Source organism: Tursiops truncatus, chromosome 9 (genome assembly GCF_011762595.2).
Source record: "Tursiops truncatus isolate mTurTru1 chromosome 9, mTurTru1.mat.Y, whole genome shotgun sequence".
NCBI lineage: Eukaryota > Metazoa > Chordata > Mammalia > Artiodactyla > Delphinidae > Tursiops > Tursiops truncatus.
This window is the reverse complement of record NC_047042.1, coordinates 61,679,247-61,697,935: the sequence shown is the minus strand read 5'-3', so window position 1 is coordinate 61,697,935 and position 18,689 is coordinate 61,679,247. Positions and strand designations below refer to the sequence as shown.

The window sequence follows — 18,689 nt, the reverse complement described above, 5'->3', positions numbered from 1 at the left end:
TGCTATTAAGAGAAATGTTGACAAACTTAGTCTGTGTCAAAGGAGTCCACTAAGATAATCACAGGAATTGGAGCCATCCCATTTGAGGAAGATTTCAAGGAATAGAGAGGATGCTTTGATTTGAGAAGCAACAACTTGTGGTTTTAGTCTCAAGAGACTAGGAATGATATTACTGGTTTTCATTATCCCATTACCTAACCTGAATACGTTGCACACTTAATTAGTGTTTATGGTATGAAACACTGAAAAGAGGTTAGACTTTACATGCCTCTCGAAACAGAACTAGACTTGGAAGGCTTAAGCCAACTGATTTCAACATGATGAAAGAAAGGACTGTCCAGCAATTAGAATTTTCTAGCAATGGTATAAACTTCCCCGGGAGAATGAGCTCACTAACATGATGGGAGCTGACTCAGAGAGGAAGTTCACTTAGGAATATTATAGGTGGATTTTTAGATATCAGCTAGAGAGGTTCTAAAGGCCTATTATACTGAGATGCTATAATTATAGGTGGTTTTATGTAATTACAAAGCACCTATATATAAAAATTTCCATAGCAAGAATTTTCTCCGGCTCACTAGGCAACATCTTCAGTACTTCGGCTCTTCATGAAAATTCAGACCACAAACAGGTGGGAAAAAATGGCTTAGCTCTAATTCTCACTGCAATCAGAGAAATGATTTTGCCTCCCTAGCTTCAATTCAGTTTTATCTGTAGACTGAGGACAGAGTTACACCTTGTATCCTTTCATTATCTTATTAACACATTTAAATTAAACCAGACTTTGAGAACTGGGAAATACAGTAAGAACATGCATATCACATTTCGAGACACGTGGGGTATAACATTCATTAGTGATGAATTTAAATCTCTAAAATTTAAATTCAAAATTACGATAAATGAAATGCTCATTTTCTCATACTGAAGAATGCTTTTTAATAAAGATAATAGTCTTAATTTGCTTTAATTGATATTCTCTTTTTCCTTGATAATTGATATTCTCTTTATACTTTCCAGGTATACTAAATCACATGGTTTGCTTGTTGAACAGGCTTTACCAAAAGCCAAACTTAAAGAAATTGTGGAAGAATCTGACATTATGCTCAAGTAAGTTTCTCGGGTGTTTTTTTTTGTTGTTGTTAATTGTCTACGGACTTGAACTGTTGTTATATATGTATTCAAGTGTGTTTTTTAATTAAAATAATCTATAAAATATCACGTATAAAAACATATCCAAAATATGCCACCTATCATAAAACAGTGGTAAGATAAGGAATGTAGAATGACATATTAGATAATTTCAAGACTAACTTAAAAATTTATGAAACCAAGACCATTTTGAAATATTTTAGCAAAATACTTTTGAAAGACATGAAATATGAAAGGAATGTTTATAAATCAACTTGAAAAGGATTTTAAGCTCATAAGTCTGTTTCTGTTACATGATCTGCCTTCTGAATTCTCAAACTCCCCTTGAAAACTACTATCTCTAGGAAAGGCGAATATGTTTTAGCAGGTAATAAAAATATCTGTAATATATGAATTATATAAACTTTTTTTTTTTTGTGGTACGTGGGTCTCTCCCTGCTGTGGCCTCTCCCGTTGCGGAGCACAGGCTCCAGACGCGCAGGCTCAGCGGCCATGGCTCACGGGCCCAGCCGCTCTGCGGCATGTGGGATCTTCCTGAACCGGGGCACGAACCCGCGTCCCCTGCATCGGTAGGCAGACTCTCAACCACTGTGCCACCAGGGAAGCCCTATAAACATTTTTAAGCTTATTTTCAGTACTGTTTACCACCTCTTAAATTTTTCAATTCATTGGGTGAATATGATGATATTTCTTTTCTCCTCTTTTTTTTTTTTTTTTTGATGATGCTACATTTTAAGGTAATCTGCTTCTAAGGAGCAAAGCATTAAATTGTCAGAAAGAGTGTGAGGACAGCTAGTAAGTATTTCATTCCTTTGTAGGCAGCTTAACCTATAGTGCATTAAGAGTAAAATGAGTTTTGATTTTAAGATCAAGACATTACCTATGGCTGCCACATCTTAGGTAAGAGAGATGCCAGATGTAAAGAGAATACACCACTCTGCTTTTCTTACAATAAGGAGTAGATGAGCAAGATGACAAGCAGGAGGTCTTCCAGCTTACCTTTCGTGGGTTTTTCAAGGTGTGCTTCAATTATTTGCTGTAAAATGATATACATTCTGAACTGTAGGTTTATGTCCATATTCAGTGCAAGTCTAAAATCATCTACTTTGTACTGTTAGAATTTATTGAAACGAGAATAAAAAGCTAACCAGTTTGAAAAACTTGCAGTAGTGTCATAGACAACAGTAACAGCCCTCTTGGGCAGTATTTTGAAATGAGAATATAAATGAGCCATAGAATCAAGTAGAAATATTTAGCTTTTATAACTTCTAGGTGAAACGGAGATATACCTTGCTCTTTAACACTCACTTCTTACCTCCATCTTACAGGGAAGGATATGAGAATTTCTTTGATAAGCTGCAACAGTACAGTATTCCTGTGTTCATATTCTCAGCTGGTATCGGTGATGTACTAGAGGAGGTTATCCGTCAAGCTGGTGTTTATTATCCAAATGTCAAAGTAGTGTCCAACTTCATGGATTTTGATGACAATGTAAGAATAGCAAATCATTCTTCATGATTAATTTTAGTCTCAGAAAATATTTTAATCGTGTAAATGCATTTTAATTTATTATTTAATGTATATTCATTAAACTAGGCCAAGTTGATAGGCCTGCTCTGGAAATCATCATCTCTCCCAGGGTTATATCTATATCCATGTTTTAAAAATAATATACCAAAAATAATAATAATAATAATATACCCTTCTGTTTCTGAAGCTGCAGACTAATAATAAAATTAGTAAAACTTCTTTTAAAGTAATTTAATGCAGCAATTCTGAACACTTAATATCCATAGATGGGGAAAAAAAGTGAATTAGAACTGACATTATTTGAATGAGTTCTAGGAAAGACAATATATTATGACATACATAAAATGAGACCTTTTGGTTGGGAAACAAATGAAAAGTAAAAATTGGGTTTTCAAAGCATTGTGCTTTCAGTGGTTTTCAATGGTTTTTCAATGGTTTTCAATGCATTTAAAGTGGTCTCTAGGAAGTCATTAACTTCTCAGAGCCCTTCTTACCTATCATGAATGTAAAAATGCAACAAGTAGAACTTGCAGAACCTATTGTTTCAGAGGATTTATATTTTTAACAGGGGCTGCTCAGAGGATTTAAAGGAGAACTAATTCATGTGTTTAACAAACATGATGGATCCTTGAAGAATACGGAATATTTCAATCAACTAAAAAACAATAGCAACATAATTCTGCTGGGAGACTCCCAAGGGGACTTAAAAATGGCAGATGGAGTAGCCAATGTTGAACACATTCTGAAAATTGGATATCTAAATGATAGAGTAAGTATATAGATGTGATTCAATTTTCTTTAGAAAAAAAATTAGGATAAAACTTTATAGACAATCGTTACCAAAGGTGCCTGAGAAAGTAGTTATTTTAGAGACTTTTTCTTTTTTAAATTTATTTATTAAATTTATTTATTTTTGGCTGCGCTGGGCCCTCGTTGCTGCGCACGGGCCCTCTAGTTCGGCGAGCGGGGGCCACTCCCCGTTGCACTGCACGGACCTCTCATTGCGGTGGCTTCTCTTGTTGTGGAGCACAGGCTCCAGGCGCGCAGACTTCAGCAGCCGTGGCACGTGGGCTTAGTAGTTGTGGCTCGCAGGCTCAGTAGTTATGGCGCATGGACCTAGTTGCTCTGCGGCATGTGGGATCCTCCCAGACCAGGGCCCAAAACTGTGTCCCCTGCATTGGCAGGTGGATTCTTAACCACTGCACCACCAGGGAAGCCCCAGTTATTTTAGAGACATTTTGATTTCTCTTTATCCCTTTACTTTGGTGATGATTAAAGGACTTGGTATGTACATATGCATGCTATAGGGGAGGGAGAGTGTACATTCTAAATGAGGCGTCTCTGGCCTCTCCCCACTAGAAGCCCATATCATTCCCTAGTTGAGAATCAAAAATGTCTCTAGACACTGCCAAATGTTCCTTGGGCACTATCTCCCCAGTTGAGAACCACTGGGCTAGAGAGAAATCATTTCAGAAGAAAAGCCACCATGTGGGAAACTTCCTATGTCAATGAGTTTTAAAATTTTGAAAGTATTTTTTCATTTCAAAGGTTTTATGAAAGCAAATTAATTTACAACATTTTACCCAAAAGATTTAACATAGCAGTGAGATTTATACTGAGATTATTTACTTCTCCCCCCTGCATATTAATTTAATTTTTGTGATTTTTTTTGGTTGTTGATTAGGTGGATGAGCTTTTAGAAAAGTACATGGACTCTTATGATATTGTTCTAGTAAAAGATGAATCATTGGATGTAGCCAACTCTATCTTACAGAAGATTCTATAAACAAGCATTCTTCAAGAAGACCTCTCACCTGTGGGTACAATTGATGCAAGAGCTGCTCATCTGTTCATCTTGTTAAAAGATTTTATTTATAATATATTCTTGATCTTGAAGTTTTTCCTCTATATTACTGAAGTATTTTCAGATTTATTGAATCCATCAACTGGAAGCTCCTTTTTCTCCATCTCTCTCAACACACTCCTCACTATATTTTTTAACAGATTAAAAAAAAACTTAGAGCAAAAATTTGAAGAATAACTCCCTACATTTCCATAGTGAATTTTGTAGCTTAATGTTATTATGACATTTTTGAGAAGGCTTTTTACATTGGGAAAGTTTGTAGACGTTTAAAAAGTTTTATGAAATGGTGAAATAACGTGCATGATTTTAAGTGTTGTCATTTTTATAATTTGGGTGAATTATGCTGATGGTATTAACCATCTCCTAAAATTGTGTTACGTTTGGTTATTTTGTTTGGTGAAAATCGATATTTACCAAAAAATATTGGCATTTGATGTTTGAAAAAGAATCTATTGGTATCTACATGCCACTAATCATTACAAAATGTTCTATATTGAAGCACTGATGATAAAAATGAAATGAAAAGCCTTTTTAACTCTGTCAAGACTATTATTATTCATTCAGCAAAACCTGCCATGTTTTTGTGTGTGATGTATGAATCCTAATGTCCTTGTCATAGTGGCTATTTAGATTATTTTCAGATTTACACACTATAAAAATAAAAAGATTTTTGCAGAGAAAACTTAATCTGTCCTTCAGAAAATAATGGGGCCTAGGAAAGTTGTTTTCCCCCATTGAAACTATTAGTAAAAGAAGTACTATACTGAAAGTCTAAGCGTTTCAGAAACAGCCATAGGCAGAAAACAAAATATAGCTGGGTCTCATGCTGACTAAAACAGAGTACTTCAGGGTTAGGAACTGACATTCCTCTGTGCAGTCTGACTTCCCATTCTGAGTTTTGGCTGCCCCATAATGGTTTACACAAGGCTTAGACTTGCCATTGTGATAATTTTTTTTTTTAATAAATTTATTTATTTTATTTATTTATTTTTGGCTGTGTTGGATCTTCGTTGCTGCGTGCGGGCTTTCTCTAGTTGCGATGAGCAGGGGCTACCCTTTGTTGCGGTGCGCGGGCTTCTCATTGCGGTGGCTTCTCTTGTTGTGGAGCACGGGCTCTAGGCGTGCAGGCTTCAGTAGTTGTGGCTCATGGGCTGTAGAGCGCAGGCTCAGTAGTTGTGGCGCACGGGCTTCGTTGTTCCACGGCATGTGGGATCTTCTCGGACCAGGGCTTGAACCCATGTTCCCTGCATTGGCAGGCGGATTCTTAACCACTGCGCCACCAGGGAAGCCTACCATTGTGATAAATTTGACCCTGACTTCTAGCCCTTGATCTGCAGAGTCTATTGGTTTTCTTAGCATGTGAGCTGTGATACAGACAAAGCATGATCCAGCTGGTTCTGGACATCTAGTGTGGTCAGTAATCTCTAGTCCGGTCGAATATGGTAGAGAGGCAAGGTCTTGTGATGCAAACCTTTTTCCTGCAGCCCATCCTTATCTTCCATCACTACTTCTCCTTTTTATAATAAACAGTGAAACAAAGTACTCGGTGGCACAAAGTAGACTGTTCCCTTCTTGGGTATTTCCAGAATGGAACTCAAAACCAAGTTTCTTGCTTTAAAGCAGATAGCATGGCATGGGAGTATCAATTATCTGGAGGACTTTTTCACATAGAAAAAGTTGGGAATTCCTTATCTAATGAGAGCTCTTTACTCCTGTATTTGCTATTAGAGCTTGCCATATTGGCTATTTTCCAAAGGATTTGTAATATGCTTCCACAAATAAGCACACTGCATGGTGTAAGTGTAAAGAATACTGAAGTTATGACCTGCATTCTAGTCATTGCTCAGTCCTTTACTAAGACTATAGATCAGTCACCTCCCTTTAAAATGAAAGCCATGAGAGCAGTCTCTACAGCCTCTTCTAGCCATTACCAGTTCAGAAATGGCAAAACTTGCTGTTGGATTAAACATGTGGGGTGAGAGAATAGGGTGACCCCAGGTGTCTGGTTTGAACGAATGGGTACAAGAGAAGAATGAGAGAGAACAGGCTTGGATGGAAGGTGCTGGGAAGGGAGTGGGAATATACATTCCATTTTGAACACACAGTTTGAGTTGCCTGTGAGATATATAGGAGAAGATACCATAGGCAGATTAGGGCTCAGAGGAGAAATTTGGGGAACTATAAATCTGGATGTTGTCTGAATTTCAATGAGATTTAAATATGGCCACTGTAAGCTGGAAGGAATTCCCCTGACCTATTGAAATTCCAACATTAAGGATGACCACACAGAATCAAGCACTATTTTAATAATATCTGCAGCTAGCAATAAATAATTGAGAGCAGTATTCTTATTTTATAAAAAGACTCCGGACCCTAAGATATCCAAGGGAAGAAAGCAGCTTTCAAAGAAAGCAGCTCTGTTCCTAGAAACCTAAGATATTAAAGTGCTTATGTATAATCTTGCAGTCGGGCCAACTTCCCTAACAAAATGCGTATGTTCCCTTAGCAACGGAAAGAATGGAAGTGCCAGGCAGCACTCAGTAAGTCAAAGGTTTAGAAAGATAAATACTGCATGGTATCACTTATACGTGGAATCAAAAAATAATAAGTTGAAGTCATAGAAACAGTAAAAAAGTGGTTACCAGGGCCTAGAGGGTGGGGGAAATACAAAAAAGGATACAGACTTTCAGCTATAAGATAAATAAGGTCTGTGGATCTGATGTATAACATGGTGACTATAGTTGATAATGCTATCATATAGCTGAAATTTGCTAAGAGTAGAACTTAAACGTTCTCCAAAAAAAAAGGTGATGGGTGATGTATATGTTAATTAAGTAGATGGGGGAATCCTTTCACAATGTACATTTATGTCAAATCATCACATACACTTGAAATGTCTTACAGTTTTGTTAATTATACCTCAGTAAAGCTGAACAACAAAAGCCTGCAGGACAGAGACCCAAGAAGAGCCGAGACTTCAGTCCGAGTCTGAAGGCCAGAAGAGACCAGTGTCCCAGCTCAGCAGTCAGGTAGGCAGTTTAAATACAAAAACAAATACAAGCTAAAGTTTCCCTCCATTCTTGAAGCTCTAAGGCCCACAGTCCTTAATTTTCCCAGAGAAACTTATTTTTTATGCAGCCAACCTGTCTCCACCACTATAGAAAACAGCCAGTGAAGAAATTCAAACAGGACCATCTAAAGATCTAGCGTAGAGAACAAGCACAGGATGTTTATCTTCATGAAGATATGTAAGGTAAGCGTAATGAAGTGCTACAGGTCAAATGCATTCCAAAGAGCAGTTCAGTTTAGCAGATCATAAACGTATGTAGTGCCCTTAAGGAATTCTGTTAAATGAAAAGGCTGAGTGACTGTGTGCACCGTAGAAGAGGGTTAGGGAATAGACAGGAAGGCCACGGGCACCTCCTTCCCCTCCCAAAAGCACACAGAGTCCCTGAAGTTGCTTCTGCAAAGAGTAAACCAGAACATTTGCTCTTTAAAAAGCCATATATATATAGTTTTTTCCCTATACTTGTGCCAGTTATTCTCCATTTGCTTCCAACCCAACCCCAACTGGTCATTCTCCACCTTCCTCTGCACCCCAAAACACTGATCCCTGAGAACACCAGCCCCTGAGCTCCTTGCCCTCTGGCTTCGGGTTGGCTTCAGCTAATGGGAGCCAGTGGCAGGACAGAGAGGATGGGTGTCTCCCCCCTCAGTACTCTGCTCCACTGCCAGCCACAGCTCTGGGAGTGGCTGCATCCCTCCACCAGCTCCTACCAGGCAGCCCCGCCCAGGCTCCCCTGGACCCTTGAGGCCCAGGGGTGGAAGAGCTTCCTACTGTCGTTGGCCAACAGCAGTCATGGGTACCTCGACATCCTTACTGGGCCCCCTGAGCCCTGCCCACACTTCTGTAAAGAGTACTTTCATTAGCTTCTCTTCAGAAGTCCCACATGAGGGTATGTTTGCAGCCAGGACTCTGACTGATACATCCCCTTTATACTGTACGGCAATCTTCCACTTCTTCCAATTCAGTCCTGCTGAGTTTTTATCAAGGGGATTCTGATGGCATGGTGTATTCTCATGGGAAAAATGAGACTTCAGATAAAATACCACAAAACCTGATGATATAATTCAATATTTTATTTATGAAAAAGTCATCTCCCAACATTTATTCCATTGAGTGAGTGCACAGCATTTTCAGGAACGATCTATCTCAGGGCTACATCAGTACAAAATAGTTTAAATTAGTAAAACAAAGCTGTTTCAAAAGGAAAATCATTGGTTACTGCAGGATGAGTGCCACCACCACTTGGGAACAGAGGACATGAGGCAGCAAGGTGGTTACTGCATAACGTGGGGACAGGCCAGCAGGTACAGTGTCCTTCTCCTATGCAGAGAGAGGCTCCCAGGCCTTAGGGCACCTCCCTCTCTAGGACATGAATGAGAGGCAGAAATATGTCACTTTGTCTATGCTCACCTGTTGGGATGACATTTCCGTCTTGGCCACAGTGAGATAACTCTGGAGCTAGGTAGACTTAGCCACCAGCCCTATGTGTATCTATATCTGATCAAAGGATTCAGGGTGAGAAGAGAGGGTGCTATGGGATAGAGTGATGGGAATAAGCAAGAGTGAAGAAGATAATCTTATGTGACAAATGCAGAATCAAATTCTCTACTCATGGTCCAAGATGCCTTTTGTTTGGTCCACTGATTTTCTTTTTAACCTCCAAGTTACCTAGCCAATGGGAGGACCACAGTGAGGTGGGGTATGATTAACTAGAAGAGCACACCTGTGTGTGTGTCTGTGTGAGTGTGTGAGTAGAGGCACGGTGGAGGTTGGGCATTACCAGGGCCCATACGGGCCATTGGGAAAACTTCTCTGGGGCTGTCTGGGAATCCTGCTGGGGCATGCCCTCTGTCTCTTCTAGCCATCTGGAGAATAATTTTAAAACACCAGCAAGTTAAAAGCATTTTTAATCCTCTTTATGTAAATATCCTAGACACGTGTTCTTCTGTTCCCTCCAAGATGATTATAACTCCTGTATGACACTATTTTCCTTTCATAACAAAACTACCCAGAAGGCTCACAAAACTGCTGACAATGCAGCATTTTCAATATTCTACACAACCCATGCTAAGGCACCCGCACTGATTTTTTTAGTATCACTGGCATCAGCCTAAAATTCTCACCATGTGTATCAACCCACCCCGATGTATGTCCCAGGTACTATATGACCCACCTACTACTTGCTGACGATTCCCCTTCTGAGAGACCCTCGCACCCTCACTGCACATTCTGCCACAACAGGGGGCTTGGCATCACACAAGTGGCTCATATCAAGTTTAGAGTTCGTCGTGTTTTGCCTCCTGGTCTTTGAGTTTAAACTCCTCAGCCGTGACCTTCCCATCTCCATTCCGGTCCTGGTTGGTGAACATATTCTTCACAATCATCTCAGCATCGAATCCAGGGGCAAGTTTCCCTTTGCCAGATGCCACCTGGGCATGAATGTATTCTGAGAACTGGAGAGAAAGGGGCAGGACAGACCATGAGATACAGCAGCTGAGAACACCAAGCTGGAGCCTGAACAGAGCAGCCCAAGGGCGATGGGGCTGGAATTTGAGTCTGAGCCAGCAGAACAGACAAAATCTTCTGAGCTACACGACCCGGGTTTTTTCCCCCAGATGCAGGTTAAAAAACCCCTGCCAAAATGACTCCAGGAGCCCTTAGGTCCCAGGCAGCCAATACAGAGCAACCACTGGAACTATCCCTCTTCCCCAAATCAACACTTAGTTTTCCACCAAAGGCCAATCCCCTAACCACCCTCGCCTCTCATTCATTCATTAATTCATTCATTCATTCATACAATAAAAACTTACTGTCTACTGTGTGCTAAGCACCATCCTAGACCCTGGGGATAGATCAATAAACAAGCAAAACATCCTGCCCTTGCAGTTCCAGCACATGCTCGTGGACAAGATACATGATCAAAAAGGAACATTTAAAAAGTAAGTAAACTACATGTTAACTTAGAAAGTAAAATGCTCCAGAAAAATGAAGAAGTAGAGCCAAGTAAGGAAGATCCAGCGTGCAGTCAGGGGAACGGGTTGAAGTATCAGTTTGGTGGTCAGGGTAAAACCCTAATGTGAAAGAGAGTCTTGTGCAAAGGCTTGAAGGAAATGAGGGAACAAGCCCAACAGTTATCTAGGGGAAGTGTCTTCTGAGCTGAGAACAGCTGGTAAAAAGGCCCGGGGTGGACATGCCCAGTGTGTTTACAGGACAGCAAAGGGAGACTTGTTGGAGAGGAGGTTACGGCAAGCAGGTGGTGGAGGGCCTTTGTGGGCCATTGCAAAGACTTTGGAAATAGGGGGATGTATGGTCAGACCACTCAAGATGGCTGTTCTCTTGTCTTTGTACATCCCCTGTTTGACTAGTCTCTGCTTCACCTACACCCTACTCACAAGAACATGCTTGCCCCCTGCCCCAGCTAGTGATTGTTCTAATCCTTAGGCCAGAATGGCTCCACCTGCTAGTTTAGTAAAGGGAAACCTCTGCCCTCGTGATGGTCATTAACCTGGGGCCGTGAGGGACATGCCCCAGCTGCTGGTTTCCCTGGTAACTGATAAGCCAACCTGATATCAATTCTCCTATAAATGGTGGCCTTCTCTCCCAGGTAACAGAGATTCCTGTTATGTCCTGCCTCCTGTCTGCCGTACACAGTCGTAGGGGGTAGCTCCAGGACCTCTTGCTGCAGACTTATATGATACCCCTGTCCAATAAGTTGTTGATGTCTCTGTTGCTGTCTCTAGGCTCTTTCTTCAGTCTCAAGGCTGGGCAACTACAAGGCTTTCAGGCCTGCGGGATGCAGCCCAACAGGAAGCTTCTGCAGGGTTCTGAGATGAAGCAGGCCATGCTCTGACTTATGTTTTAGAAGGATCACTCTGGCTGCTGTGAGGGGCAAGGGTGAGAGCAAGAAGACCTTCGTAGAGGTCCAAGCGGGAGGCGGTGGGCACTGGACTGAGATGCTATGGAGTAGAGGTGATGAGAAGTGGGCAGCTTCTGGATATACTTTCAAGATAGAGCTAGAATAATTTCCTGATGGATTTATTCTAGCCTGTGAGAGGAGGAGAGGAGTCAGAGATGACTGAGTGCTCTCACCTGAGCAACTGGAAGGAAGGCGATGCCATCGAATGAGATGGGGAAGGCTTTGGGTGAAGCAAGTTCAATAAATGAAGATATCAAGTGGGCAGTTGGATACCTGAGTGTGAAGTGGAGAGAAGATGAGCCCGGAGCTGCCCGTCTGGAAGTCACAAGACAAGGATGGTAAAGCCATGGGACTGGAGGAGACCACCAAGGGTGTGATGTAAAGGGGGAGAAGAGCTCAAGTTCAGGACTTAACCTCCACCCGAAGAGCCCAGGAAGAAGACTCCTGAGAAGGAGCTACCAGTGAGGTAGAAGGAACACAGAGAAACTGTGCTGTGGAAGCCAGGGAAAGAAGACGTCTCAAAAAGGAGACAGCTGTGCTGAAGTAAGAGTAAGTAAGGTTCAGCGCCTTAGTGAGACCAGGTTCAGTGGCGTGGAGGGATAAAAACCCAACAGGAGTGGGTGTGAAATGGATTAGAAGGAAAGGAATTGGAGGCAGGGAGGACAGACAACTCTTTTGAGGTTTTTGCTGTAAAGGGAGCAAAGACCTAAAAGAAATGGTAAGATGTATTAAGAGAAGGGAAAATAGCAGCATGTTCTCGGGCTAATGTGAATGGTCCAGTAGCTGGGGAAATGATGACAGAAGAGAGATAGGGGAGAAGGCTGGAGCCACGTCCTTGAATAAGCAGACGTGGAACAGGCGGAGAGCTGGAATTCCCTGGGGCTGTGACAAGACAGAGGACTCTATTGCCCAGTTCCACAAAGGGGTGTCTCGTGCAGGAGAAACAGCACAGGATCCAGATGCTCCAGACGGGGATGTGTACAAACCGCTGGATGGCTGTGCAACCTTGGGGAAGTCATTTACCTTCTCTGTGCACAGCTGCTTCTTCTGAAAAATAGGGATGATTACAAGGCTGTTGTGAAGGCCAAGAGAGATAATATATGTGAAAAACACTTAGCACAGTGCAGGCCGCAGTGAGCACCCAGGAATGAAGAGCTGAATCTGAGCTGTGAGACCTGGAGCCAAGCCCTGAAGCTCTCAGGGCCTCGGTTTCTTCAAAGAGGAGTTGTGAGCTCAACTTAGAGACTGTGTGTGTGCAAGTGCTTGGTACGTGAGCATGAAGGTTACCAGCATCACAAGCAAGCACAGCTGTCCTCACTCTGAGAGGCTTCACATTCCGGATGGGTACCCCGGCCCAGTGAGGCTCCCTGAGCTCCTTGGGTCCCACTTCCCTTCAAAAAGGTCAGTTACCTCTTCCAGGAGGACTTCTCCATTGCCGTCCTTGTCAATTTCTTCAAAGAGGTTGGCTGACACCTCGCCGTTCCATATGAACATGTACCCCTCCGGCAGGCCGGCCACGAGCTCCAGCAGCTCGATGTCAAACACCAACACAGCACTGCCGGGCACTTCTCCATCTGCCGCAGCAACGGGAGGAGGGGGCGTTAGCGACGAGGCGGAGGGCACGCCCCTCTCATCCTCTCCCTGCCGGCCACCCCGGTTCTAGCTGCCTCATGGATAGAGGCATCTCTTGCAAAAGCAAGAAAGTTCAGCATCAATCAGTGAGTGGTTTTTCCAAACTGTGGGTAGTGAGTCTCAAAATCAGTTGAGAGAATGGTGACCAATATTTTTTTAAATTAAGGGATAGAATAAAATCAGAGTACATTGCACATAGAAAGGATAGGTATTGTTTTATGAAACTTAGTTTTAATTTTATATATAAAATTAAATGGATATGTATATTAGGTAAAATTGCATGCTTATGTGTAACACAGATTGGGAGATAAAATGTAATTCTTACTGTGTCTTGGTGAAAAAAGTTTAAAAGCCACTAGCAGAGTCTACAATGGTGCTTGAACTTTTGAATAAATCTTACCGCTGAACTTTAAGAATAATACAGTATGCCTTAAAATCATGATCCAGGATATGATTTGTAAACACAAATTCTAGAACAGTATATGTAGTATGAGCCCAAAAGAACTTACAAGTATGTGACTATAAATAAATGTGCATTATTTTAAATTATATATTATAACTATAATCTATATCATAGGAGCATGGTCATACAGGATATACAACATATTTTTTAAAGTGTTTCTTCTCCGACTGGGGGGATTAGCAGAGAGTATCTTTTACAATTACTTAAAAATTTTGAAAAAGAAAATCCAAAGTGCCTATCACTTCTATAAGTTAGCACTTCCCATCTCCTCCATCTCCAGACAGTAGGGGCATAAAAACTGAAAAAGAAGGGGTTCCCACCCACCCCCATGAGGAGGGCTCATTTTGGCCAAAATCATGAAGTAAACCGTAACAGCTGTGAGGGCAACGTAATGCCAGTATTTCCAGAACTTGAAACCAATCTTCCACAAGGAAATCTCCTTGGATAGCTTATAGGTTCAGCATTCCAGTATCCTGGGAAACAGTTCCCCAAGGAAGCACCTGGCTCACCTAAGAGAAGTCACCTGGCAAGCCCTTTCAGGGACATTTCCCACATGTGGGTTTGAAGAGCCAAGGTTTATTTCACAGAAACCCCTGTTTAATCCCATTAATGTGGCACTAACACCGAATTCACGGTGTCTTGAAACAAAAATCTAAATACTTAAATAAAAGTCCCCAGGCTTCCCTGGTGGCGCAGTGGTTAAGAATCCACCTGCCAATGCAGGGGACACAGGTTTGAGCCCTTGTCCGGGAAGATCCCACATGCCACGGAGCAACTAAGCCCGTGTGCCACAACTACTGAAGCCCATGCTCCTAGAGCCCATACTCCAGAACAAGAGAAGCCACGGCAATGAGAAGCCCGCACACCACAACGAGGAAGAGTAGCCCCCGCTCGCTGGAACTAGAGAAAGCCCACGTACAGCAACGAAGACCCAACACAGCCAAAAATAAATTAGAAAACAAAATGTCCCACAGTCTTTGGGTTTTAAATGGAAGAAGCATATTGTGGTTCTAAATAAGCACAAAATACAGACGGTGAATGTGCCCCAAACACCTTTTAACATTGTTGCATACTCACCCACACCAGCCTCCCCGTAGCCCAGGTGGGGTGGAATGATCACAGTCCGTTTCTCTCCAACGCACATCTCTCTGAGACCCATATCCATTCCCAACACGACTTGTCCAGATCCCAGAACGATATTATATGTTTTACCTAAGTTCCACCTAAAAATGAAACAGAAGAGTCCCTGGTTAGGCCGTGAACCCACTGGTACTTAAGAGTATCCTCCTGAGAAGAACATATCCCTTCTGTGATCTTTCTGCCAAAGATGCAGAACCCCTATGGAATCATAAGGAAACATCAGACAAGCCCACACTGAGGGACATTCTGCAAAACAACCAGCCTATAACCTTCAAAAGTGTCAAGGTAAAAATCAAAGGAAGACTAAGGGAGTTCGAGAGTTTGAGAGTTTTGGACATACTGGAATGGATCCTTTTGCTTTAAAAGAACTTACTGGAACATTGGCAAAACTTAAGTGGGGTCTGAGGATTAAAAGTAATGTATCAACATTAACTTCCTGATTTTAATTGAATTATGTAGGAGAATGTCCACCTTTGTTGGAAATTACACACTAAAATTTTCAGAGGTGAAGAGCCATCACAGTGGCAACCTTCTCACCAATGGTGCGGCGTAGCGGGGAAGTGCTTTGTACTGGTCTTGCAATTTTTCTCTAAGTTTTAGTCAGTGTTGTAGCTAGTCAGAAATTTTTATGAGAATTTAAAAAATATATAATGTAAGTTAAGATCCTGGGATTTGGATTCAGCAAGACCTGAGTTTGAATCCTGGTCAAATTTAATTTGACCCCAGGAAATATAATCTCTCAGTTTTCCTCATCTATAAAATGGAGATAATAACAGCTATTGCACCCGTTCCAAATAGTAAATAATATGCTTGGCACGGCAGAGAGCAAGCATGAAGAGCTCAATAAATGGATGGCCTTGAGAGTGTGAAGTGCTTGTGCCGGTAATAGCCTATGAGTCCAGAAAAATAACTGTGAACTTGGGCCATGGTGTTAATTATCCTTGATGCCCAAGGTCCCAGGGGAATCTAAACAAATAAAAGTTGGCTCAATCACCTCATTCATTACTGAAAGTAAATCTATTTCCAAATCAATGGCATTCCTACCACATCCTAAAGGCAAACAGTGGGAATGTTCTTCAATGGCCAGGAAGAAAAGCCTCCTGGATATCTTGGCGCCCCCTTGATGTCCATCACCAAGTGCTGACAACAGGGAAGGGACTGCCCCTGGTCACCTCCCCTTCTCAGGCTTCCCAGCCTCCCCTGGCCGCAGGGCCGCAGCCTCCTTCCCTTCTCAAGCTGGTTCCCAGGGCCAGGCTGGTTCTCTGGAGCTAGCAAATTAAAACCGCGTTTGCATTTGTCCTACCTGGGAGGAAGCAGAAACAAAGCCAATTCTGGCACAGGATGCCTTGGCCCCAGGCCTGCGGGAGGGCAGGCGGGTCCTCTGTCCTGCCCCCCACACAATCCCTCCTTTGTCAGCAGCACAGAGGCGCCCTCACACTGCCTCTCTCCAGGGACCGTGGGGAACTTCCCGTGGGACTACTGGGTTTCAAAGTCTTACAGAATATTTGAGAACTCATTTAGTTATCAAATAACAAATGTTTACTCTTCTCTGAGGCCAGTTTCAACATACATTAAAAAAAATCCTCCAAGGGCTTCCCTGGTGGCACAGTGGTTAAGAATCCACCTGCCAATGCAAGGGACACGGGTTCGAGCCCTGGTCCGGGAAGATCCCACATGCCGCGGAGCAAGTAAGCCCGTGCGCCACAACTACTGAGCCCATGCGCCGAGAGCCCGTGCGTGCTCCACAAGAGAACCCCGCAATGAGAAGCCCGCGCACCGCAATGAAGAGTAGCCCCCGTTCACCGCAACTAGAGGAAGCCCGCACGCAGCAACGAAGACCCAACACAGCCAAAAATAAATAAATAAAATTAAAAAAAAATCCTCCAAGCAAGCAATTTGTATTCATGTTGCATCTCTGAACACCCTGCTAATTCTTTTTCCTCAAGTCATCATTTTATTTTTATTTTTTATTTTGCCGTTTTCTCTCAGACATTCTCCTCATTCCTTCAGTGCATTCCCGGCTTCCCATTCATTGCAAGCTTCCTGCTTCCTGCCTGCAGGCTGCCCCCTCTGGCTCTCCACCCACATTCCCCTCTATCCTCTCCATCATGGATTCTCCTAGCGCTGATGAACGGGCAGCAGCACCTGCCTCGTTGTTTACAGAGCCCATGTGGGCTCGGGGCGGGACCAGATCCCCTCTTCCAGAAGGAGCTCCTCTCCCACACCCCGGTAAGCAGTCTCCTGCCACACTTCCCAGTATCCCATTATTCTGAAGCTTCCACCCAGCGGAGACCAGCAGGGACGCCCAGACACTGCTCTTCCGTGACAGTTTACACGTGACACAAATGACTCAAGTGGTTCAGAATGGAGTTTCCGAGAAGAGGAAGGAGCATCACGTGGCTCCCGGATGCTCTGTAACAATATTGTGCATCCGCCAAACACACATTAGAAGCAGGAAGACTGATTCTCCCCACCCCACGTGAGAAGCGTATCCTGAACCCACCAGAGAAGAAATTCCTTTGTTCATTTCCCACCCCCACTTCCCTTTCCAAGGCCATAGGAGCACCAGACAAGAATATGAACGTTGGCCAGAGCAATGACAGCTAGCCATCGGCCTTACAGACTGTTCTAACCTAGTTTTCCCATGCATAAGCTCACTTGTTCCCAAAACAACTACAAGCCATGCTTCTTCCTCACTGTCTAATCATCAGTGCAAAGAGGTTTGTTGTAAGCCAGGTCCCTGTAAATCTGGGCCCCAGAACCTAGAACATATTTCCTTGATTCTATAATGCATATTTTTTTCACATTTTAATATCTCTTGATTTGGGATACATCTTACAATTGACATCATCTCATTGTTTTTTGGCAGTGTTCTTACTTTCTTGAGACACATAAAATGATGCTTCTAACAACCAGCACGTTTTAGATCTCATGAAATACGTTAACTGCCTGAGGATACCGGATCTCATAGCACCAGAGAGAATGCTCTGAGGAGTATGTCCCTCAGGCTCTCCACGCTGGCTCTCCCCAGCCACACTCTGTCACCTGAAGCTAGAAGGCAGAGGTACGCGTGAGAGGGAAAGAAGACCCTCCCCATCTAGAATAAATGCAGTAGCACATATTTATATGAAGCCCTTCTTTCTCCTCAAGACTAAACTTGCGAATCTAAGTCAGGCTCAATACAAAAATGGGTGTACTTATATAGAGACATAAAGAAAGACTGAGGGCTTCCCTGCATGGCACCATGGTTAAGAATCCGCCTGCCAATGCAGGGGACACGGGTTCAAGCCCTGGTCAGGGGAGATCCCACATGCCGCAGAGCAACTAAGCCCATGCACCACAGCTACTGAGCCTGTGCTCTAGAGCCCACGAGCCACAACTACTGAGCCCGCGTACCACAACTACTGAAGCCCACATGCCTAGAGCCTGTCCTCCACAACAAGAGAAGCCACCACAACGAGAAGCTCATGCACCACAACAAAGATTAGCCCCTGCTCGCTGCAACTAGAGAAAACCCACACGCAGCAACGAAGATCCAATGTAGCCAAAAATAAACAAATAAAATAAACAGGGACTTCCCTGTTAGCATAGTGGTTAAGAATCTGCCTGCCAATGCAGGGGACACGTGTTTGAGCCCTGGTCCGGGAAGATCCCACATGCCACGGAGCAAATAAGCACGTGCGCCACAACTACTGAAGCCCGTGTGCCACAACTGATGAGCCTGCACTCTAGAGCCCGTAAGCCACAACTACTGAGCCTGTGTGCCACAACTACTGAAGCCCACGCGCCTAGAGCCTGTGCTCCGCAACGAGAAGCCACCACAATAAGCCAGCACACCGCAACAAAGAGTAGCCCCCGCTCACCACAACTAGAGAAAGCCCGTGCACAGCAACGAAGACCCAATGCAGCCTAAAGTAAATAAAATTTT

General features: G+C 43.1%; 2 protein-coding genes across 7 annotated transcripts in view; one reads left to right on the top strand and one right to left on the bottom strand.

Annotated features, from left to right (window-relative positions):
- The window catches only part of NT5C3A (5'-nucleotidase, cytosolic IIIA), a 41,128-nt gene extending 36,057 nt beyond the window's left edge, over positions 1 to 5,071 (top strand). For all 4 annotated transcript variants that reach the window (XM_004314893.3, XM_004314895.4, XM_019925935.3 and 1 more), the window contains 4 exons: positions 1,018 to 1,107; positions 2,478 to 2,640; positions 3,248 to 3,448; positions 4,364 to 5,071. In XM_004314893.3, coding sequence (XP_004314941.2) covers positions 1,018 to 1,107; positions 2,478 to 2,640; positions 3,248 to 3,448; positions 4,364 to 4,465 — 556 coding nt within the window. In that variant the 3' untranslated portion in view covers positions 4,466 to 5,071. The remainder of the gene's footprint in view (positions 1 to 1,017; positions 1,108 to 2,477; positions 2,641 to 3,247; positions 3,449 to 4,363) is intronic.
- Positions 5,072 to 8,662: 3,591 nt separating this feature from the next.
- Positions 8,663 to 18,689, bottom strand: part of FKBP9 (FKBP prolyl isomerase 9) — a 50,958-nt gene continuing 40,931 nt past the window's right edge. Inside the window, exons 8-11 of one of the 3 annotated variants that reach the window (XM_019925871.3) lie at positions 14,699 to 14,844; positions 12,937 to 13,100; positions 12,550 to 12,573; positions 8,663 to 10,063 (exon numbers count right to left, since the gene is read on the bottom strand). In XM_019925871.3, the coding sequence (XP_019781430.1) occupies positions 9,887 to 10,063; positions 12,550 to 12,573; positions 12,937 to 13,100; positions 14,699 to 14,844 (511 nt within the window). In that variant the 3' untranslated portion in view covers positions 8,663 to 9,886. Of the gene's footprint in view, positions 10,064 to 11,609; positions 11,800 to 12,549; positions 12,574 to 12,936; positions 13,101 to 14,698; positions 14,845 to 18,689 lie in introns of those variants that run through there. The other 2 variants (XM_073809818.1, XM_019925879.3) reach the window with 2 other exon arrangements.